At 42.7% G+C, this 24,411-nt stretch overlaps 1 protein-coding gene across 1 annotated transcript in view; it reads right to left on the bottom strand.

Moving 5' to 3' along the window:
* The window catches only part of Ern1 (endoplasmic reticulum to nucleus signaling 1), an 81,163-nt gene that overhangs the window by 43,548 nt on the left and 13,204 nt on the right, over window positions 1-24,411 (bottom strand). The window contains exon 2 of the mRNA XM_013148383.3: window positions 7,278-7,398. Coding sequence (XP_013003837.1) covers window positions 7,278-7,398 — 121 coding nt within the window. The remainder of the gene's footprint in view (window positions 1-7,277; window positions 7,399-24,411) is intronic.

Below are 24,411 nucleotides of genomic sequence, written 5' to 3'. Positions count from 1 at the left end.
GGGGCCAGCACAACCATGTCTGGCCAGATAAAGTGGAGGGAATGAGTGAAAACTGACAGGGAGAGTTAATCCTGTCTGACAGAGAGAAGTGAGACTAGAAAGGCACAGCTAGAATATGGTAAAAAAAAAAAAAACCACCATTTCCTCAGGAATGTTTAATGTTCTATACTATTTTCTTATAAAGAATAATTGGCAGAAACAAAGTCATTTACCCTTCCTTAACCCAAAACTTAAGTCTTCCAAGTATTTTTCATGCACCTGAGTGACCCAGTTGGAGACTATTTCTCCCCCGTGGCAGCTCATTCCTTGCCTCCAAGGAATTAAGCCCTTGGTTAATCTAAGCCTTCAATTCTTGTTAAAGTTGTTAGCCTCAAATTGTAAGCTAGAAAGCCTTAAATATTCCTCAAAAGCCCAGTTTTTGTGTGGAAAGCACTTTAGAAAAGACAGCTAATCAAAAGCTCCTCAAATTCTAAATCTCATCAGATCTGGGAAAGCGTGTAACAAGTTTTCTTCAAGGATAACCACAGCAAATCGCACGATGTCAGTATCTGACAAAGGCAGTAAGATGGAAACACCAGAATAATCAGAAAACTGCCCACACCTACCCACACACTGACTTGCTTTACCTCAGCAGAAGTAACATGCCCACAACACACAGTGAATGTTACAGCTGATCATGAATGAACCCAAGACCAAAAGATCACCTGCCCAAGTGTCTCTCGGGAGGTTGTAACCTCACGGAATTCGTTTTTTCTTTTTTAATAGAATTCATTCTCAAGCAATAAGATGTCATCAAATCACAAAGACCCCCAAAGGTACATAAACAGAAGAATACTTAAATCATTGACAAAAAGGCACTTTATCCATGTACCTCCACAATCACAACTGTGTTCCAAAACATATCAACAATACTGTTGAAGAAACCCACTACAGCTACACCTATGCTACTGCAGGTGAGGACTGCGGCTGCAAAAGGACCCCCTTGGGATGTAAGATGTGGCACTTTAGGGACTGGGGATTTAGCTCAGCGGCATAAGCACCTGCTTTGCAAGCAGGTGGCTGGGAGTTTGATCCCTGGTACCGATTCAAAAAGTTGGGGCTGGGGATTTAGCTCAGCGGCATAAGTGCCTGCCTTGCAAGCAGGCAGTCGTGAGTTCGATTCCTGGTACCGATAAAAAGGAAAAAGACCAAAAAAATTAAAAAAAAAAAAAAAAAAAAAAAAGATGTGGCACTTTGAAACACGTCCCAGCCATGAAAGGGAGAAGCCAGCAGGGTGCAGATGAATAAGACTGGACATGGTCTACGCTGACATTGCGGGATGGACACATGGGGTACACTAAATAACATCCCCATACTGGCAGACATTTAAAAGTAAAATCTAAAAATAAAAATAAGAATAAATCTTACTTCAAAAATGTAATACAAAAGAGAAAGAAAGAACTGAATACATTTTAAAGATACTCAAAAGCAAAAACAGGCCTTTATCACATCCCTTGTTCTAAAATTTAATTTCAATCCCACACAACGATGGAGAAAAAAAGAGTACCTTCCCGGTTGTTGAGCAGGGAGATGAAAAGGTAGACGACGCATGTCCTAAACCTACAAAGGTCCTGAGAACAGGTTAGAACTACTTTAACAAGTCATCATTATTCACAGCTCCCCCATTTCATGTTTCTATCACCGCTCTGAAGAGGATCTCTGACTTGTCAGGACACTCACACTGCTTAGAGGGCGCTGAGGAAACCAACCAGAACAGCGGGAAGGCGACATGAAACTCAGGAGTAGAAACTGGAATCAGAAGCCAGCACCATGAGGTTCCAGCCACACACAACGCATCTCAAAGAGGCAAAGTTCAGTTCAACCTGCTTCTTAGAACACGCAAAAGATGCCCAGTCAGAAGGGTGAGGGAGCCGAGCACCGAGCACCTGGCTGCCTGGAGGCCCCCTCGAAGCTGCAGCAACCCAGCAGGAGGACAGGTGAGGGCAGAAACTCATGGTACAGGCAACAAGAGTGCTAAGAGGCTACAACAAAGCACCGCCAGAACCCAGAGGAGACAGGCTCTGAGAAGGGCACTTAAGCAAAGGCCCACGGGCTTTGCGGCCTGGAAGGAGCTATGTGGTGGGAGGATGGGCAGCCAAAGAAAACTGGGCTAGAGGGATCTGTAAGAGTGGACTAAGAAAGGTCTTACCTGCAGGCTGAGGAGCTCAGACCTGACCCAGGGGGCCAGTGCGTCCCAAACTAGCGGTGGCAAAGACACAGGTGCCGACTGTCTACCATCACACTCCATGCCCACCCTCTCCTCCTCTACTCCTCTCCTGGTGTTCAAGTAAAAGTGTCCACACTGGCACAGGCAGCAGGCCACAGTGGTGGCAGTACCACTGCAGACCACACCAAGAGTGTTTCAGAGCAGGTGCAGCATGAGCGGCGGCCTCTGTGGAGGGTGTGTCACCCACTGCAGCTCAGTGGGTGAATGTGGAGGGTGCGTCTGATGGCAGCTCAGTGGGTGAATGGGAAGACTACGGAGGGCAGCGATGCGGAGGCAGCGACAGCAATCAGCAGGCTGCCCTGTTGATACCACGCGTCTGAGGCAGGTTCAGGAGGTCCTTCCTAAATCCACACAACAGGGATGGTGACCCACTGGCCACCAGGGGGAAAGCAGCAGAGTGCCACAGGTCTTCAGGATTGGCAGGCATGATACTATTAGCGTGGGGCAGCAGCAAGGTACTCAGTGCACGTTTAGAAAGGGAAATGCAGGTGGGAATAAAACCACCCTCACATCAAACAATTAGTTTTGCTCTCAGCCTTGCCTCCTAACCTCATAGGACACTCAAGAGTCTGACTGGGAGAGTAGCCACGTTACATATTTAGAACACTTTTATTGTTAGCAAAGAATGGGTTTAGCCAGGCATGGTGCGCACATCTGTAATTCCAGCACACAGAAGGCTGAGGCAGGAGAACTGCAGTGAGATTAAGGCTAACACGGGTTATATAGTGAGTTCAAAGCCAGTCAGAATCACATACGACCCTGTCTCAAAAAAAAAAAAAAAAGAAGACTGGCTTTAAATTAGACACAGTCCTAAATACCTATCATTATTGGAAAAGGAGAGAGAAGGAAACAGTTACTGAAGAATCATTGACAATTTGATGAAGGTTTGAGTGTCAAACACCAGCAATAACTAATATTTTATGGCGAGTGCAAGAAGCCCAAAGCCCTCCCTACAAATATTCACAAGAGTCCTTTCAACTCTACCACGCTAAAGTAACTTGATAAAGCTAACCTAAAACAAAATGTGAGCACATTTTCAGTTTGCATTTGGTCTGAAATTGCAGAAATGAAACATATTTAGCCCTGCCCACTAAGGGAATTTGAGAGATTGAGAGTTGCTGCAGTTACAAAACCAGGTTTAGAAAGGTTTTACCTAGAGTAAAATGTCACAATTCATATACTAGCTCCAGAAAACAAGACTGTTTCCCTACACCAGATATGCTTTGCCCTTCTGGTCCAAGAAATCTCCCCTCCTGGGAACAGCAATACATGTTTGGTTGAGGAACAAAACCACCTGCCAAAATTACAGCATGTGCATGGCCCGGGGTGGCGGTGGGGTCAGTTTGTTAGCCCCTCCCATACACAAAAAAGCAAACAGCCAGCAAACCAGGAAATGGAGTCGCAGACCCATGCGTGCTCTGAGGAACCCCAGGGTGATGACTTAAAGGCATCCCACGTTCAGCCCCATACGCCTCCCCCTAAGAGAAGCCCTTGCCTCTGTGAGGTCTTTCTCAAAGGACTTTCCCAAATCAAAACTGCAGCCTACATCCTTGCCCAATGTCCATCCCTCCTCTCTCCTCCATTTTTCCTCAATTTTTTTTCTTATCTGTTTTCCCCTCTAGAATGAAAACTATAAGGCAAGAGAGGAGTTTGCCTGTTTTGTTCCCTTGCTGCACCCTCAGGGCCTAGAATATGTTTATAACCCAGCTATCTGTTAATGCTTTAGAATAGCATTGTTTTGTTTTGTTTTGAGACAGGGCCTTGCTGAGTTGCCCAGGTCAGGTTTGAACTTGTGATTTTCTTGCCTCAGCCTCCCAAAGCACGGAATTATAGGTATGTGCCACCTTTGCAGCTAGAATATCAATTTTGAAATCTTTAGTTATAATCGTAAAATTAAAATCAAATTGCCAACTCAGAGTACCAATACATTTCTCTTTTATCCTTTCTCAGCTTTTGAATTTTTTTTTGTTGGGAGCCGCCGACACCGGTCGCCTTACTTGGCGGACGTAGGGCCTGTGGGTGGGAGCGGAGCCTGAGCTAGATTGCCCCTCCCATCGAGTGAGTCAAGTTGGCGCCTGCTTCCTGCCCCGATTGCGCTGGCGACTTAAACAACCCGCTCTGTAAGATAGTCTGCCTAGCAACAACTGATGTTAGCCAATCAGCCCGCATCGCGCGCTTTGAACTGATTGGCCACTGTCACCCTATAAAAGTGAATGCCTCTCCCGCCACGAGACAGGAAGCACAGAGAGGAAGCACAGAGAGAGATAGAGAAAGTCCACCGGCGAGAAAGGGCTGGTGGCAGAGAGGAGGCCTCGCGGGGCCCACGCGGAGACAAATAAAGGCAAGGTTGCACACCGCCAGACTTTGTCGTGTGTCTTTCCTGCCGGCCGGGAGCGACCCCGACATTTTTTTTTTTTTAAATACTGGGGATTAAACCCAAGAAGCACTGAGCTACATCCCCAGTTTTTTTTTTTTTTTTTAACTTTTTTGTTTGTTTGTGTTTTGGGGTTCTTTCTTTCTTTTTTTTTTTGAGGCAAGGTCTCCAGCTCAGGCTAGCCTGGAACTCATGGTGATCCTCTTGCCTCAGCCTCTTGAGTATTGGAATTACCAGCATGTACCACCATGCCCAGCACTTTTAGACAGGAACACACTGAAGTAGTCTGGAACTCGTAATCCTTCAGCCTGTCTGCTAAGTTGCTGAGTCTGCATGCACCCTGCTTGCCATCACTAATCTGTATAGAAATATAAATTGAAGCTAGTGATAATTCAGGGCTGAATTTAATTTTTAAAAGCCAGTTTATTCTTAGCAAAGCAGTGAGATCTAGAACATAATGACTACCATTTGAATTTATTAGACCTTATTCAAATTTCTCTCGTTCTTCCTTTAAGAATTGTTAGGGATTGGGGATATAACTCAGTGGGGCAGCGCCTGCCTGGCAAGCATGAGGCCCTGAGTTTTACTCCGGGTATGACAAAAAATAAAACGTGTTGTTAAACTCCTCCTTGCTTCTCCTACACAATAAGCCAATGGCTTCTGCTCCTTGTGTGTCTGGCACGTCTCTCATTCTCCCCATCCCTGACCTTCTTTTCAGGTTGCCTTCCTATCTCTACTCATTCCAACACACACACACACACACACACACGCACGCACGCACGCACATGCACATGCACACGCACAAGCAGAGCACTGGTTGAATCACTTTCCTGCTCCAACACATTAATGGTTCTTGGCCTCCTACTCAGTGAGTAAGGCTTCATGCATCCTGCGGCCCTCCTGCTTTCTCATGGCAAAGCACACAAACTCCTGTGGAATGACCCTGTACTGAGTCCTGCAGCCTCACTGCTCTTGCCATGCTCCCTCGTGACTGAAACTGAACTCAGCCCCCTCATCTTACCTGTCCTCCCACAGCACGGCGAGCCTCAGCCTCTCCTGCCCCTGGATGGGTGCAGGTTCACAGCAAACCACCAGGCCCTCTCTTGGGCGGTTACAGAGCCCTGCTCTGTGGTGAGTTCTGCATACTTGTGTTTTCTCCCCAGTGGACCATGGACACCTTGGAGACAAGGTCTCCCTATTTCTTCTCTGTATCCCATGTAGTATCTTTCCCTGAGATTCTCTAAATACACATTAAGTGAAAGGGGATAGAAAAGAAAGACAAAAATTCTTTCAGCTCTAAGTTATAGGAGAGGATACTTGGTTTGTATATCTGAGCAAGTAACAGACCAACCTGGACACTGTTGTGCTGGGTACAGCCAAGGTTACTTGAAGACCTAAACAAGATCAGCTTAAAACTAGGTGCACAGAGGAAAACAGAGTAGAATGAATAGCTCAGGGCAAACACGGTCTGCCTGGGGACACTGAAAGTGATACCTGAGTCCTAAAATTCAACAGCCAAATGTTTCTCAATCCAAAAGAGACTTGTTGATTTTCAACTTTGCACAAAATAGGAAATTCTGAAATTTAAAGTATTCTGTTTTTATTTTAAACACTGAAAGGTCTGAGCATGACAGACAGTACAGATGATGTTTCCAGAGCCTGTTTGATAAAGCTCACTACTGAGAAGGTCAATTTTCTGGAGATGGGAAGTCCATGCCGATCCGAGCAAGCCCTGTACAGGCGAGGCAGGGCGCCTGCAGTGTCCTGGCTGCTCTCACCTAGGGATGGGACACACATGTGCTGCCGGAGTGACAAGATGAAGTGAGATAGAGATTCTTCCATTAGAATACTGTTTGGGAATGCTTTCTTAACAAAGGAAAACTACTGGCAGTGTTCATAAAAAATAAATGAGCTGCAGAGCAGTGACAAAAGAGAACACGCTGGTCAGACCCAAATGAGGGTCAAATGAGAATTATTACTGGACAAAATAATAGAAATGACACTTAAAGTCCCAAATTCTGAGATGCATGGCTTTGTCCCATAAGCTTACTTTGGAAATCAAATATAATTAATTTCCCAGATCAAGGCTTCACTCTACAACTGCTATAAGGAAAAAAGATCGTAAGATGGAGATGAGAGAAGTTCAGTGAGAAACAGGCTTAGTGTTTTACTTTCCTCACCACAATCACCCAATAAAATGGTTAACCTGGATGGATGTCAAATCTTATAGCTTTCAGTAATTCCAGGCTCTATAAAACCAAATGCATAATTTGAGGAGTTAAGAAGACATCTTTTTGTAATTACCATTACAAGTTCTAATCATTAGAACTTAGCAAATCTAATGCAGAATAGCCTCATAAACACCAACCAGTGTTTAAATAGCTCAGCCCTTTGAGCTAGTGAAGTCTGGACACAAAGAAGCAATCGCTTAAGACACTTCTTTAACTGATGCCCTCAGTGGATAATCACAATTCAGGCTGTGGACACACAGTTTGAGTAGAATTCCTCTTCCTTTCTTTACTCCATTCTCGTTTCTTATTTTATTAATAGCATAACCATTTTTCTTTCTCTGAAGTATGTTTCCTTGAAAGCAACTACATAAATACCCACATCACACAAGGCCCAAATCCAAATTACCTTCTTTTAAAGTCCATTTGATTGAGCCTGTCCTCTTGCTGACAGCGTGCAAACTTCCATCCAAGGTTGACACAAACAGCAAGGTTTCAGGCAAAGTCACTGTGCTGGTACTTGCAAAAATCTGCAATAGGATGTAGAAGAGCCTCACGTCATTATGCTTTTTTACTTTGAGCATGAACAGTCGTGGCCCATTATCCCCAAAGTAATTCTTCATCAAACTCTCCACCTGACAGACGAAGAAGCTGAGCTTGGAAGGATCTGTACTCCCATCGAGGGAACAGCTGAGTCAAGTCATCTTGTTCCATGTAAGCACTGGCCCTACCTGTGGACAGAAAGGCCCATGACAAGTACTGGAACGTTGAAACACCCCATGGGCGCTTCCACTGACACGGAGGGCGACATTCTCCTCAGCCTTCTGATTACCCTGGTCATCTCATAGGACTCCATGATTTAAAAAAAAGAAAGAAAAAAGAATGCTAACAGCCAACACTCAATATACACACTTCCTTTTGAAATTTTATGAAGAAGAATTAGAGAAAAAGTTAGAGGCATGTATTAAAAACAAAAATAGAAAAATAGCTTTTGTTAAACAATTTACATACTAAAACATCAAGCTTCCAAGCTATAAAAGTAAATAAAAAACATCACTTCAAAGTTTTTGCAATCAAAATGCAATTTAAATCAAAACACACCTTTTTTTGTTCAAATGATGAAAAAAAAACATTTTATGAAAATACCCAAATTATCTTTTTCATCTATTCCTGGTTGCATTGAAAATTACACATTACTAGCTGGCACAGTTTGCCTGTAATCCCAGCTTCTCAGGAAGCTGAGACAAGACGGTCACAAATTCAAAAGGGCTGAGGATGTAACTCTGCTCCTTTGGTTCAATCTCCTGTACTTTTAAAAAAAAAAGTGTGCTTCTAATTTTAGATGTTATAATTGTTTCTATCCCCTAAAGAAATAATCCTAGATATGGAAAAGGCTCTGGGCAATAATATTCATTACCAACTACTTAAAAACAAACAAGCAAACAAAAACCCAGAAAGAACCAATTCCCAAGAATATCCAAAAGGCTAAAATCAATTAAGATACATATGCTTGGTGAAATATTATATAGGCATTAATATAGAACTTAGAAAAATTGCAATACAGAAAAATGCTTATATACATTATCTAGTGAAAGAGTCCAAAATCTGCTGTGCACCACTGTTATAATGACACTGTGCACATTTCTGTCCACCTGTCTTCTAGCTTTGCCCTCACCCTCCCCACACAGTTTCCATGGAGCAGCAGTGTGCACACACACATGTGTTCATGGTAGCTGCTAAGGTTTCCTGGGTAAGCCTTCTCTACTGAGATAGGGCCTTCAACAAGGCCAGCCTTATAATAAGATTTTCTCTCTCTCTCTCTCTGCCCCTATGCTGTCCAGCAAATAAGCTTTCTCCTCTGGGTAATTTTAGATTAAAAGCAGGTCAACACAATTTGCTTATACTATAGCAGTTTGAATTCAGGCATAAATGCTTGCTTTACTATCTTTTTTAGGCTGACCTCAAACTCGTGTAATCCTCCTACCTCAGCCTCTCAAGTGTTGGGATTATAGACACCTGCCATCATCCCAGCATAAATGATATTTTTAAAATGTAGAAGTATGGTTGGTTTTAATATTAAACACAAAAAGATTGTGGAGGTCTATTTGTGCATGAGAGCCCCAGAATGACTGGTCACTGTTGTAAAAAAGCAGGATGGGGCCAGGGATATAGCTCAGCAGAACAGTTCTGTCAGGTAAATACAAGGCTAGAATCCAATTTCCGGTACCAAAAAAGAAAAAAAAAAAAAAAAAAAAAAAGCAGCAGCAGGGTGATTGATGCCAGTTAATCCCTTAAAAGGGAAGGCCCCATGGCTTTCTCCAGGGCAGCTTGAGGTGGCTGGGTCCTGCATTCCTTTTCCATAGGGGAGACCCACAGCACAAGGGAGTATGTTAACATAAAATGTCAGAATCTTCCTCATCCCAACTCTTGGGAGTAAGGCCTGGAGAGGAAGAGGTTCAGCCCTTCGTGCTACTTCGGGGCCAGGCCCACTCACCCCAAGATGACTATGGCCTGCTGGGCCCATCCTCTGTACAACACTTGGAACCTGACCAAGAAGAACCTGCTTTTCATTCTAACTATGACCAGCAAACTAGTCTCAGATCAGGGACCAGTAAACAGAAGCATCAAGGGTGGTGCCTGCCCTGTGTGAGGATCCAAAAGTCACCAGTGAGGAATCATTAAAACTATTTTAGCCCACTGGGCCCAGAAGATGTTAAGCCACATCTGGACCTGCTCATCTGATGAGAGGAAGCTATCATGGGGGCAGCTAAGTGAGACCAGGCCGTCTCCCAGAGAGGGGTGGATTTGCTGCGAGCACAGGGATGGCTCAATCATGTTCAGGTGAGCAGTTTGAAGGCTGAATACATGAAAACAGTAGATGTATGCATACCTGGGCCCAGACAGTGGAAAGCCGCTTCCACCTGTCATAGGAATAATTATATCATTGGACCATAGGAATAATTATATCATTGGTTACCATAGGAATAATTATATCATTGGACAACTCTTAGGGTCCACATGGGAACTGAGCTGGATTCAGGGTGACTGAAGTAGAAGGAAGTAAAACATGAGAGAGTTCTGAGAACTGAGAAAAAAAAAAAGATAAAGAGAACAAAAGGAAGCCTGAGAAGAAATGTGACTCAAAAATTTGCAGACAACACCCTGGTTTCCAGTGTTCTTCTCTCTAGCTCGGAGATCCCTCAGGCCCCACACTAAATTTCTCTCTTTGCTTAAGCTTGTTGGAATTAGATTTCTGTCTCTCACAACCTAAACAGTTGACACCTCCACACTAATTTTTTTAAAATGCAGATAGGAAAAAGATGCAAATATTGCAAAATTATAGTAACTGCTTTTTTCTCCTCTAGTTTTCTGTATTTTTAATAACATGATCATGTAATCTGCAATGAATCTTTCATAAACTAGAACAGAGATGTATAAGTTAGCAAGGGGGAGAGAAGCCGAAATTTGAACGCGTTCCAGTAAGCACATGAGTTTCAGGAGAAGCACTTTTCATCCCAGGGCATTAGGCAACTTGACTACCTTTGATTTCTAATACTTAGCAAGACAGACAGAAGTTTAGAAATACAGACATCTCCCAATCAGACTATGCGCATACAAGAATAGAAGAATTTGTTGTTATTAAAGCCTCCCATGAGCCAAGCATGGTGGGGCACACCTGTAATCCCAGCACTTGGGAGGCTGAAGCAGGAGGATTGTTGTGAATTTGAAACCAGCCTCAGCTACAAAGTGAGCTCAAGACCAACCTGAACTGCACAGTGAGATCCTGTCTAAAAGACACACACACACACACACACACACACACACACACACACTCACACACACCCAAATCTACCATACAACAATAACAAACCCCAGCAATAAATCTTATCACAGTAATATTTAAAGTGATCACTACTCATAAAACATTTCAGTGCTCCTTCACCACTAGTATGGAGATGAAAGCCACCTGGTTTGACTGAGCATCTGGCAAACCACAGAAGAGCAATTGTCTACGGTCGGTTGGTGAATCGAAATGAAATACTAATCACACAACTAATGCAGTCTTCTAGAAAACTCAAAGGCATAAGGTTTAGAGAGAAGCTGAATTTAGCAACTAAGAACCCTGACAGTTAATCACAGTGACCACAGTCACCCCCAGCACAACAGGCTAGTTCTTGTCTTTGAAGGTTCTTGGCCAGTTCAAATCCGGATGCCTGGGAAGCCACTCTGCGCGGTGCCACACTCTCGTAAGGCATATGCATGTTACACAATTTCTAGCTTTCCTACCTACAGTTTTCTTTCAGTACTGGGAATCAAGTCATGACCTTACATTTGCCGCTGAGCTGTATCCCTAGCCCCCGCTTGCCTTTTTGAAGCGAAAATGCCTGCCTTCAGATATAGCTGCTGCAACTAACATGAATTAAATGTGCTTCTAGATGACTTTCTTGATACTGAGGACAGCTAAGAACTATTTGTTCTTGAACATTAAAACACACTGCTTCACAATAATGAATTTGCCTGCTGTCTTCACCCAGTTATTTCAAACTTGGTGCTCACTTTTCTCTAAAACGTGAAATAGCAACAGGCCCTACAGCGACACACATTAGTTTGCAAAGAGTATCAAAGTGGAAAGAAAAAGCCAGTTCTGCAGATCTGCTCCACACTGACTGTCTGAAATGCTACTCATGTTTAAAACTACTGGAATACATACTCCTGCAGTGACAGTAACTTCTAGAAAGGAGTCCACAGAAACACTGCGGAGGCTGAGAACAACAGGGGTGAGCTCACTGGTCCCCACAGACACCAGACTGCCCGCACAGACTCTCGCACATGAGGCGACTGCAGAGCATTTGAGAAATGCCCGACCTGAGGACCGTGAAGCCTGGCTACACACTGCAGAAGATGTGGGAAAACCAGCCCATTTCAGGTAGTGGGATTTGGTGGTGGCAGAGTCCTTATTACAGCCCTGCTCAGAGAGAATCTGACTTGACTTCGGAAACAGGGTTATACCACATAGTTTGCGTTGGCCTTGAACTTACCATGTAGTCCAGGCGATCCTCCTGCCTCAGCCACCCAAGTCCTGGGATCACAGGGGAATGTCACCATGTCTGGCTCAGAGAGGATTTTAACAAGTCTTCCCCATGAAAACAAATGTGAGATCAGGATGGGGCTGAACTGTCCACTGTTTCGATTATCAGAGCTCCACCAAAGTCTGACAGCCTCACAGCTCAAAAAAGGCACCATCCACACTGCATTTACTATGGAGATATGGGAAAACTACCAACTGTTTTAGCAGAGATGAATAACAGTCACCAACAATTTAATTATTCTCAATATTCTGAATTCTGCTAATCATTAGTTGCTCTTCCATTAATTAACTCTTTATATTTCCAGTAAGAAAAAAATCTTCTCTAAAATACCCTCCGATATAACTTTGTTTAGAGTCTTCAGTGAAGAGAATTACAGAATCAAGGGGCAGATACGTGTCTTTACAGCACAAAAACAAATAAAATGACATCTAACAAAAACCTTTCGGGGCTGGGGATTTAGCTCAGCGGCATAGGCGCCTGCCTTGCAAGCAGGCAGTCGTGAGTTCGATCCCTGGTACCTGGTACCAATTTAAAAAAAAAAAAAAACTTTCAATGTGTGAACCAGTATTTGGGAGTGGTCAAGCAAAGAGATGATGGTTCACCAGTGGCTGGAGGACACACAGCAAAGACCCATGACTTGGCTTTAAAGTCACATCTACTCCTCAAGTTGTAATTTGCTGACTCACACTCAGCCCCCCCACTCCCACCCCAATAAGTACAAAAGGAGGCACGCTGCAAACTCCTGAGCTTCAGAACCCAAGGCAGCTGAATGCTTCTTGGGGTTTGGTGGTGGCAGTGAATCCTTCTGAAAGGTTTCAGAAATGCTGCATTTTCCAAAGAAATAGTTCATAAATTTCAGACACACGTTTCAGAAACCAATTTCCAGGTTAACTGATTACCTAATAACAAAGGCCAAGAACAAAAGAATGAAACTAGCACACGTCTTGCATCCCTAAGTCAGCAGGAAAAAGCAGCACGGTGCACACACATCCCTCACAGTTTTGCAGAGTGATCTATGCTTGGCGAGGACTCTGTTCCCCCTACAAAACCCTCTCAAAACAGAGATGTGGAAAAACCACCATTGTGAACAACAGAGCCCTAAACTTTTCAGGTGGCATGCAAATTGTTCAAGCCAATATCTCTAAATTCATATGGCAACAATAATGCTACTGTAGCACAGTAAGTATGGAGTTAAAAGTCTTGGCTATAATTTTTCTCTCCTTCCCATTTCCACCCAATGGAATGAATACACACACAGTTGTTGTCATAGCTGTCTTGGTTTTCATTTTCTTTTTTCTGGTTTTTAAGACAGGGTCTTACCACGTAGCTCGGCTGGCCTTACACTCATGCGATCTTACTGCCTCAGCCTCCCAGTGGTGGGACTACACTCATGCACCAGCATGCCCAGCTCAGACTATGGTATAATACTGTGGTTAATAATCATTATGTCTTCTAGGAATATCATATCCATTTCTAAGATTTGTTCAAGGTTTCTTATTCCTACACATAGTTTTGTATTGTTTTAATTAAAATTCCTTTATGCTCACTGCATTACTGTTAGATTGCATAATCTTAAATTTCACCTTATTTAAGGTTAAGAAATTTAATTCAATTCAGGAGATAGAGGCAGGAGAACTGCCATGAATTCAGGTCCAGCCTGGGTTATATAGTGAGACCCTACCTCAAAGGAAGGAAGAAGGGAAGGAAAGGAGGAGAGAGAGCGGGAAAGTGAGGAAGAAAATATTCAAGGTTAAGAAAACCATTCTTTCAAATTAAAAATATGCTTGTTTAACACTAGCAAGAATATTGGCATGTTTCTGGAAGAATATCGTTATACAATACCATGTGTACCTAGGCTAACGGTCCCCGCAGCTTGTCACCACCAGGCTGCCTCTGGCAGTGAAGGGGCTCCATGCCAGGGCTCGAATCCCCTGAATGGCTGGCCCTAGCGGCAAAGCGAAGGCAAACTAACTTCAGTGTTCATTTCAGCTGGCTAACAAATACATCTCACAGCATTATGGAAGACCTGAGACAGGCAGGCAAGTGAGAGTAGGATTAAATGAGAAAGATTTCCAAGGTATTTTGTTTCACCACCCAGTTAGAACATAGGAAATCTTGAGAACAATTAAAGCTGCACATCACCAAATGCAGGAAAATAAATTTCAAGTGGGTAAGAATATACTAAAGAACCAGAGCTTGTAATTATTGCCCACAGCAATAAGTCTTGAAGGCAGAAAGGGTATTCTTTACAGAGATACATCCATGTCAAGGGCTAGCAACAGACAACGGCAAGCTGACTGGATTGCTCTGCTGATTCTAACGGGCTAAAACCCACCAGATAGATCAGCTAATTTTAAGAAATATCAGAAACATACTTTCTGGTGTGCCAAACAAGATACCAGTCCAAGCCAGGTATGGTGGTGCACACCTGTAATCCCAGCACTCAAGAGGCTGAGGCAGAAAGATCATTACAAGTTCAAGACCAGCCTGAGCTACAAAGTGAGCTCAAAGCCAGCCTGAACCGCATAGTAAGGCCATGTCTCACAAAGACACACAAAAAGTCCAAAGCTGGACATCATGGTATATGCCTATAATCTCAGCCCTCGGGAGGCTAAGGCAGGAGTTCAAGGCCACGATATACTACATAGTGAGTTCAAGGCTAGCCTGAACTATATAGCAAGACTCAAAAAACAAAAAACGAAACAAACAAACAAACAAAAAAATCCTGTAGGGCTTTTCTCACAATAAATAAAACCTATGCAGCAATGTCAATTCAGCAGGAAGTACTATAAAAATAGAACATTAAACCCAATTTCCCAACATTCAAATTACAAACTTTCTCAGGTCTATTTTATCAGATTCATTCTGCCTGCTTATGAATAAATCCAACTTACAAACAGTTCTGGAATGGCACTCATTTGTAAGTCCGGGACTTACTGTATTCTGTCACAGTGACTCTTGGAGGCCACTAAATGATATTCAAAAAAAGAATGTCTATGTCTACAATTTGATTTGCAATAATATTACCTACTCCAGACTATAAACAATGACTGGCTTTTGGTGGTTCTGGTCTTTACAAAAGTGCTCATCAAAGCACCACCAATCTAATGTCATTTGTGCCAAATGAGGGCCTAAACACTACCAAGAATTCACCAAGACAACATCAAACTAAAATCGGCACTCTTTACATGTCGATCTCTCAGTAGTAAAGAAAGCACACATGGCCCACAGGAGTAAAATCCTCATGTTGATCAGGAGAGTGCGCTAAACTCTCAGTGACGAAAAGCCTATCTTTGGCAATATGTGTGTGTATGCTACTAGGAGCCTGAACCCAGACCTTCATATATGCGAGGCAAATGCTCTGCCACTGAGCTACATCCCAAGCCCTTTTAATATTTTTTCTAAGAGAAAGTCTTGCTAAGCTGTCCAGTGTCCTTGAACTTGTGATTCTCCTGTCTTGGTCTCCCAAGTAGCTGGAATTGCCGGCAAGTGTCAGAGTGTACAGATTAAAAGCATCTTAAGTAAAGCCCTGATTAGACAGATATAAAAAGATTTTTATTCCAATCAAAGTCTGACGTTGGGTTTACCTTACCTCATTTATACATCTGATCCAATAGCAAAATACTCATACCAATCTAGAGACTTCTATAAAGTTACATATATGCAATGACATAGGAATTTCATTGATTTGTCTCCTGTATATTGAATGGAATGAAGATTAAGAACAGAAGTAGAATACCAGTGAGAATAAGGCTTTTCTAGCTTGACTATGTCTATATTTTAAGGACTTAAGTCTTCAAAATTGGCCAGGGATTTAGTTCAGTGGCCTGAGCGCCTGCCTGGCAAGCGCAAGGCTGTGAGTTCAATCCCCAGTACAAAAAAAAAAGACTGCAAAATTGTTCCAAATTCTGTTCTACCCATGTGCAGGTCAACAATAATCCGTCAAACATACAGTTCCTTCTAACCAGTCTAACAGTTAATGTTTCCTGATAATACGTCAATAAAAGTAACAATGAAATTTGCTTTGGAGGGAAGTCAAGCATAGCTGGGATGCAGTAAAGGGCAAGGCCTAACCGAACAGCGCCATGTGGTTTCCAAACTAGGCTGCTGAGAGTTATACACTACTGTGGCAATTCTGGGGTATGGTGTAATTAACCACCACCCAAGACAGTTAGAGTTCTTCAGTTCAGGCTATTCCTCTTCTTTAATGATCTGACAAAAGGTACTTCATAAGCCCATTTTATACTGAACAAGAAGACATGCTAATTTCATAAGAGGTGAATGTATTTCCCTCCAAACTGGTTTTTGGGCCCTAGGCTAAATGTGTATTCATCAATTCATCCTTCAATAGTGCTTTCTGTTTGTCTTCATGGACCCTCTGCCTGCATGGAAGGAAGAAATACAGTTGGACATGAAAGGTACTCCGGCAAGCCTTTTACCACACCACAGCCAAGAAAAAAGCCCTGGTTGGGTGCAGTGGTATACATCTCTAATCCCACACTTGAGAGGCTGCGGCAGGAGGATCACCAGGAGTCTGTGGCCAGCCTGGGCTACTTAGTGAGTTCATGCCCAACCTGAACTGCTTAGTGAGACCTTGTCTCTGGAAGGAAGTAAGGAAAAAGGAAGGAAGGAGAGAGAGAAGAGAAGAGAAGAGAAGAGAAGAGAAGAGAAGAGAAGAGAAGGCAGCAAAGCCCTAGGGTGATACCAAAACCCTAAGGTTTCTGAGAAGTCCCGGGGAGCTAGGCCAACTCCTGCGTTTTCTAGCTATGAAAACTAAAACCCAAGGTTACACAATCATCTAGTGACTGAGCTTCAGAATGCAGGTACTGCCAACAGTTTTGGCTGTCTTTGCTAAAAAGGAAAATAACCACAATTTGGATTTAGCGACAATCAAGCCAAGCAAGAGAGCACACAACTGTAACAGCGACACTCTGGGCGGCTGAGGCAGAAGGATGGCAAGTTCAAGTTCAAGCTCTGCCTTAACTACTCAGTGAGGCTCTGTCTCTAAGTAAAAATACAAAGGGCGGGATGTAGCTCTGTGTGAGGCCCTGGGTTGAATCCATAGGACCAAAACCAAAACAAACAAAAACCAAAATCCAATGAGAATCAAGAAAACTGTTAGTGTCACTCACTTTGATGTGGAAATAAGGTAAACTAAGGAAACTCTGACTTCAATTGCTCACCAGCCTCACAAAAGGCCAAACTTCATCCATTCCAACTATACTCATGTGTAGTTGAATTTACCATGGAGAAATTCTCACGTGGAAAGCCCAAGAGAAAAGAAAATAAGTCTCAGAGATACAAAACTTTCCAGTTCTAATAACAGCAATAAATCTGAAACTGTCAGTTTAGAGGTTAGAGACTTCTTTGGGAGGGCAGCAGGTAAGGCATCAAAGTGAAAATGGATTAAGTACTCTAGTTAAATTAAAATTATCTACAAACAACTGTATGTATGACACAACCGCCCCCTGCACTCACCAGATGTTGCCAAGTTTTATGATAAAAGTTAAACACCAAATACAGCTCTGTTTGAGACAGCTGGCCAGACTAACTTCCCAGTGAAAACCCTCATTGTTTAGCTCAGCCTAGAGGATTATCCACTTCACTGACCAAGTCCACCGTGCCACCCTTCTCTCTCCAGTCAGCCAAATTGTCATTTAAGCCCATGTGACCCCACACAACACAGATCAAACAGTAGCGACTGTTATCGCTCTGGGGATGTATAATTTTCAAGATGAAAAGAGCCCTAGACAACACCTTACCCAACCCTTTCATTTCATAGTGAAGAAAAATGAAGGCCCAGAGAGGTGAAGTAACTTGTCCAAGGCACCACAGACAACTAACGGTAGACACAGGGCTGGTTCCAGGTCTCTCCACCCACTCTGATCTGATGTTCTTCACACCACACTGTAATTTTGCTACTTTAAATCACAGTTCTCTGGGATCCATAAGCTCAAATTATTTTAGGCCACAAGCTCCCTATTGAATCCTGCTGGGATAGATGGAGATCAGCCCTCTGCTGCTGATATGAGGGTTGGACCTTGAGGATGAGACCAAATGTAATTTGTAGATTCTCTAACACCCAACATACCAAACAGAACTGCAAATTAGACAGGGTGGGGCCTTTCAAAATGTTCTAGATGAGCACTCATGGACTCCCACTGTAGATCTAAGTGGGCAGGAAAAACACCATAAAAAGCCAAAGTCTTAGCCACCATAGAAGTTCCTACCATGCAAATGCATCCTGCCCAGACTGATTATTTTTAACTGCATAAACTTACAGTGTATAACATGATGTTCTGCTGTATACATGCATTGTGGAGTGGCTAAATCAAACTAACAAATCTACTACCTAAGTATCTATTATTTTTTGTGTGTGGTGAAAACATTCAAAATCTATTCTTTCAGCAGCTTTCAAGTATACAATACATTGTTATTAACTACAGTCACCAGATTGTACAGTGCAGCTCCTCAGCAGCCTTTTCTAATGGTCCAAAAAGATAGTCTTTCATGAAGGATGATGAGGATGACACAGCCACTGCCACATGCTGTGATGAAGCCAGCCATTCTTTTAATGTCAGTGCCAAGGAAACACACATTGCTGATTAGCATGACACACTGCTTTGAAGAGTATGGACCATTTTAATGACCAGCTATATAAACAGACGAGCTTCATGAAGTAAGGCATTGTTAGTTCAAGCTGGCCTTGAACTCACTATGTAGCCAGGCTGACCTTGAACTTGCAGCAATCCTCTTGCCTCAGCCTACTGAGCTTATATGCCACTACACCTAGCTCTGGCTACTTTCCAGGCACATCTAAGAGGCTATCTTTTAGCAATTCTTACATATCTGGACAGAGATAGGAAAGCATAAGCAACTGCTTGGAAGACTGCATTGACACAATAAAATTTAGAGTTGTGGCTTACAAATAGAGGGTTCTGAGACTCAAGAGTCACACACCAACATCATACACTGCTGCTCTTTCCAGCTTATCAAGTGGCTGGCAGAAAACAGAACCAGGACAGAATTACCAATGATGAGATACAGCACTCCTTTGGATCTGAGGAAGAAGCATTTCCCGACATCAAGGAACAGAACCCACTCCTGAGAAAGGACAAATGGCTAACCAGGGCTGGGATGGGCAGGGGACATATTTTTACAAACATACTCTGCTGTCCACAATGTTTATTTCCCCAGGAATCTCTCTTCCTAATGTCACCATCCTGTCAGGCTCCATTTACTCTGGAGGTCATCCAATCTCACTGCCAACTTCTCTGGGTCCACAGAGTGGATTACATGGGCATGTGTACCATGGACAGACTTCCAAATTTGTTTTTTCTTTTGAAAATAGGTATAGCAATATCTGTCTAAATGCTACATGCACAAAATAATACTAAAACTTTCAAAAGCAAGAGTTACATAAATAGTAAAGTGGATGACCTAATAAAAGAAATCGATGGTAGCCAAAGATATCATAAGAAAGTAAACACTACTCCCAAACCTGATCATCCACTCTTTCTCAACTCGCCATTACTTCCCATCCCGCATCCGTCTTACCCACTGCGGTGGCTTCAGCCCTGGAATGAATGCAGGTACTGTGGAGCTAGGAATGCAGGTACTGTGGAGCTGGTGCTGACAAAGACAAGCTGGGATGATTAAGGAAAGGTTAAAGAATGTTTGTAGTGTTTAAGAAAGAAGGAGAGGCAAGGCATGGTGGCATATGTCTGCAATCCCAGCACTCAGGAAGCCGAAGCACAAGATCTGAGGTCAGTCTAGGCTACACAGTGAGGTCAAGGCGAGCCTGGACTACTGAGCAAGACCCTGTTTCAAAAAAAGAAAAGAGAAAGAGACGGGGAGAGACAGACAGACAGACAGAGACAGAGAGAGAAGAAAAAAAAAAGAGTATATAACTATTAAAATGAATTTCATCAAACATTACATTTTAAATTCTGAGATTTAATTTCAATCACCTGAAAACTTACATAGTATATAATTTTCTAAGATACTGAACAAATACTGGTTAAGTCCAACATGGTGCTTAGGCATTGGACATGGTTGCTAAAGGCCTGGCTCTGGCTTCAGACCACCTTGGGTAGGCATTGACCAACACATGCCTTGTTTTTCTCACCCATGAAATGGAGATACTAATAAAATTGACTTAAAAGGGTTGTTGGGAAATTTAAATGAGTTAATATATGAAAAGCTCTTAGAATAATAGTACCTTAAATACAGAGAGCACCACATCAGTGTCAGTTATTACTATTATTCAAGAACTACGTGAGGATTTCCTTCTTCTGGTGATTCCACAGGCTAAGGGCTAAAGGATGATGAAGATCTTAGGTGTGTCAGGAGGGCTTCTCATGCTGCTTGTTTGTTTGTTTTTTGTACCAGGAATCAAACTCAGGACCTTGTGCTTACCAAGCAGGCACTGTGTCACTGAGCTATATCCCAGTCCTCCTCATGCTTTTCAAGGTGACTCATGTTCATGCCAATTTGATGGTTAACTGTAGCACAATGTGGCTCCTGGTCAGAATGAACTGACTGCCTCTAGAGAACAACCTGCAATTCCAGCCCAATGAGCTTACTCTGGGCCACAGCTGCTCTGTCTCTGTCATGCAGCCTGACTTCTTTGACTTCAGTTATCTCCTAATTTTCAGTGGCATCAGAGTTCATGAACAACAATTAGGTACTTTCATTGAACTTCATTCACATGATTTGATTTACATGTAGATTTTACTGTCTACATCCACAGAGACAGTTTCTAGCTAGCTTAGTGACAATGAAGGGAAGGGAAAGGAAGGGAGGAGAGAAAGAAGAGGGAGAGGGATGCAAAAGGGAAGTTAGACAGATGTACTTGTCAGAGGAAATTGAATGGCCAGGAATCCATCCAGGAGTGTCATCTAGGGGCAGCTGTCCCTCGTTAGACTGTAAAATTTTACTTTTTCCTATTACATAGAGGGATAATTCTGGACCATGAAGTGACCAACCCCAGTGGATCCGGCTATTTGAAGATTTCACTGCTTTTTAGATGTTGGACAAATGCCTGTGAGGATCACCTTTGACCATTTTCAACAAGATCTTTTAAAATGAAAAACTTGGGGCTGGGGATTTAGCTCAGTGGCATTAGCACCTGCCTTGCAAGCGGGCGGTCGTAAGTTCGATCCCCGGTACCAATAAAAAAAGAGAAAAAAAAAATGAAAAACTTGCTCTTCTACTCATATTTATGAAGTCTCTGGGTGGGAAACCAGGTTCTTCAGATTTTAAATTTGTAGATAAAGACAATTTTAAGGACACAAAGTTTTGCAATTTAAAAAAAAAGTGACATAAACCATCACCATCTAATTGTGTCAAAGGAAACCAGTTCCTGCCTTCACAGAGCTTATCATCTAATAACTGATCACAGCAGTCAAATAAGCACACAGAGGATGACAAATTGCTGTAAGTGCTATGAAAGAGATATGGAGAGAACCCTGGGAGCTTAACAGGAGATAATGAACTGAATGGATGTTCTGATGGTTTGGAGGGCAGTGTGTTGGTTATTTGTCTCTCATTGCTGAGACAGAATACTTGATGCCTAAAATGAAGGAAGGAAAAGTTTATTTAGCTCACAGTTTGTAGCAGTTTCAGTTCACAATCAGCTGGCTCCAAGGTAGGATGGCATGGCAGAGGGCCAACAGTTCATGGTGATGGCAGACACCAAAAGCAACAAGAGTTAAACGGACAGAAAGGAGGAGCAAGCCTCTTTTCCTCCCTTACACTGTGTGCAGGCTATCTGCCACAGGGAGACTGCAGCACTCACACTGACAATCCCAGCACTGTTTAAGCGCCAATCACAAACTCTAGATTCAGCCACCTTTGACAGGCCTACACCCATGAACACATGAGGCTTTGGGGGGACATCCAGACATGAACCATAACAGACAGATAGGGGTGCACAGAATCAAAGAAATCTTCCTGAAGGAAGAAAACATTCAAGTTAAGATCTCCAGAAAAGGGGAGGAAAGGCAGAATTTCCCAGGCATGTGGAACAGTCTGTGCAAAGGCCATAAGACAAGATAATTTACTGTGCTAGAGGACCTACAGGCTCAATGTGGCTAGAGAAAAAGAAGAGGAAGAAATGGGGCCAGATGGGACTGAGGGAGTAGGCAAAAGCCCAGGTGTACATTAAGACAGAGTGGGCCACAAAAACCATAAAATTTTTTACATGCCTGATATGGTTACCTGTATGGTTTACAAAAAGAGCAGGAAGGTGGGCTGTTCATAACATTATAGAGCAAACCCAAAAAGAAAAACCCCCAAAGTGCTCAATATCCCAACCATACACAGATCTGCATGCACACCCCAGCTGAGATCTCCCTAAAGTTTTAATTTGTGCTAACAACAGACTGTTTCTTCACTGATTTACAGCTGAATAAGAAGTATCACACCAAAATTTCTTGAGAAAGTCTAAATGCGGGCTTGAGGACAAACAACAATGCAAAGTCTCTTATTTATTTTCCAAAGCCTCTCATCTTAGGGTTTCCTCAGCCATTCTGCATGGGATCAGAAGGTTTCATCTGACAAGGCCAAGACATTAAACCTGCCCCTCTCCTTTTAACCTCCCAGGTGTACAACTCCATCCTACTGCCGCCTTCTAGGGCAGTGATGGTGAATCGATGGCTCAAGTGCTGCGGCTCTGCAAGGTGCATCATCACTGCTCTAAGGCTATGCTCACTATGAACACGGTAGGCAAAATCTAGGAGTTACTAGCCTTCTAGGATTAAGTCAGTCACTGAATCTTGTATTACTCAATAGGTTGACAAGGACTTGGGGAATTTATCAGTCTCTTCCAGACATTCCCTGCTTTATTTGTCTTTCTGTGGGCTGTCTCTTTGACTGTTACTTGCTAGTTCACTTCTTTCAACCCCACCTCAAACTGGACTCTCTCCTTTATGCTACATATTTATAGAAAGAAGGGTCTTGTTACACAGAAAGCACTGGAGTTCCAAAGCCTATAAAATTCTACTATCAAGGAATTGTCCACCTAGCAAGGAACAGTGCAAGACTCCACATTCCATGCCTGTGCCTCCTGATAGCTGACTCGGCAATGCCTCGAGGTCTGCTACCTACAGCAGTCTTAAGTCTCCCGCCTCACCAGCCCAGCCTACATCCACAGGACTCCAAAACCTCTCAATTATCCTCTTGAAACACCACAGTTTCAAGTAGTCAAGGAAAAGCAAATTATCCTCTTGAAACACCACATCCAATATTCTTTGGATACTCCCATGAGCCTGGCACATGCTTAACAGATTAAAGCTGAAGGTAGGTGAAGTATGGCACGCGGGTGTGTGTTCTGGTGTGAGCTCTGGGCAAGCCATTTCCTTTCTCCAGGTATCAGTTTTTGAGTTTATGAAGAAAGAAGACTGAGTTGGATGAAGACTTTTAGCTCTGAAACATAATCACCCATGACTTACCTGGTCTTCCTCTCGTAGATTCTTCTAGCCCAACCAAATCAAAACATGCTCTAAAATCCACATAAAACTTGATGCCTTTAAATACAGTCCTTCCTAATCCTCATCTTACAATATCCCAGAGCCTTCATTTATCTCAAAAAAGTGCAACATTACATATTAGTAACAATTTGATTCACTTTAAGGTTCAGGGGGTGAGGCAAAGAGATATCACAGAAATCAACCAATGTTACATGGGACTGGAAGGCTGGCTGCTGGGTACATGTACATGCTATAAACTAAAACCAGCTGATAACTAAACTGAAGGGGGATTTCTATGCTTCTGCAAACCACAAGTCAGATAAATAACTGAACTTTACCAGTTAACAAAAGCCTCAGAGATTTCTAAGTATGGAACCATTAGATCAGCATGACTTAGAGTTAGTTCGAAAAGCAACTGTAGCTTGGTTCCTACTCAGTTTGAATACAAAAAAAAATACAGATAAATTTAATCTAATGTGAAAGGACACTTTTCTTTTCTGCAAAACCAGACCACAGTGAGTAGAAAACAAACCCTAACAGGATGACAAGATAAGATCACTGTATTGTTCAGAGCAACTACTGTAGTGCCTTTGAGATCAGAGATTCCCCAAATCTGGTTTTACAACTTTCTTACTGTATTTCAATTTATCTGGAGATGTTACAAATACTTCTATAATTAATAAAACCATTTAATTTTGTTTAATGTAAATATGCACTTGCAGGCACAAACGCATGCATACATCCCCCCTCATGCATATTTGAGTACAGCCATCACATAAATCAAGAAACAACTGGCTCTGTTCCCTGAGTTGTGGGGGTTTCTGAGGCTTTCCTGACAGACTTTTAAACATTTTCTTGTCAACAATGGTCACACTCAACCCTTATATTTGCTCAAGATTTTCAGACATACCTGAGAGTCGTTTACAGCAGTCCTTCAAAGATTAGCTGAGAAGCAAAGTGAAGCACAGACTTGTATGCTAAG

The sequence above is a fragment of the Cavia porcellus genome, unplaced genomic scaffold (genome assembly GCF_034190915.1).
Source record: "Cavia porcellus strain 051 isolate PalLab524CR breed Dunkin Hartley unplaced genomic scaffold, mCavPor4.1 scaffold_32, whole genome shotgun sequence".
Classification (NCBI taxonomy): domain Eukaryota; kingdom Metazoa; phylum Chordata; class Mammalia; order Rodentia; family Caviidae; genus Cavia; species Cavia porcellus.
The sequence above is the reverse complement of the archived record's forward strand: the minus strand, read 5'-3'. Positions and strand labels throughout refer to the sequence as shown.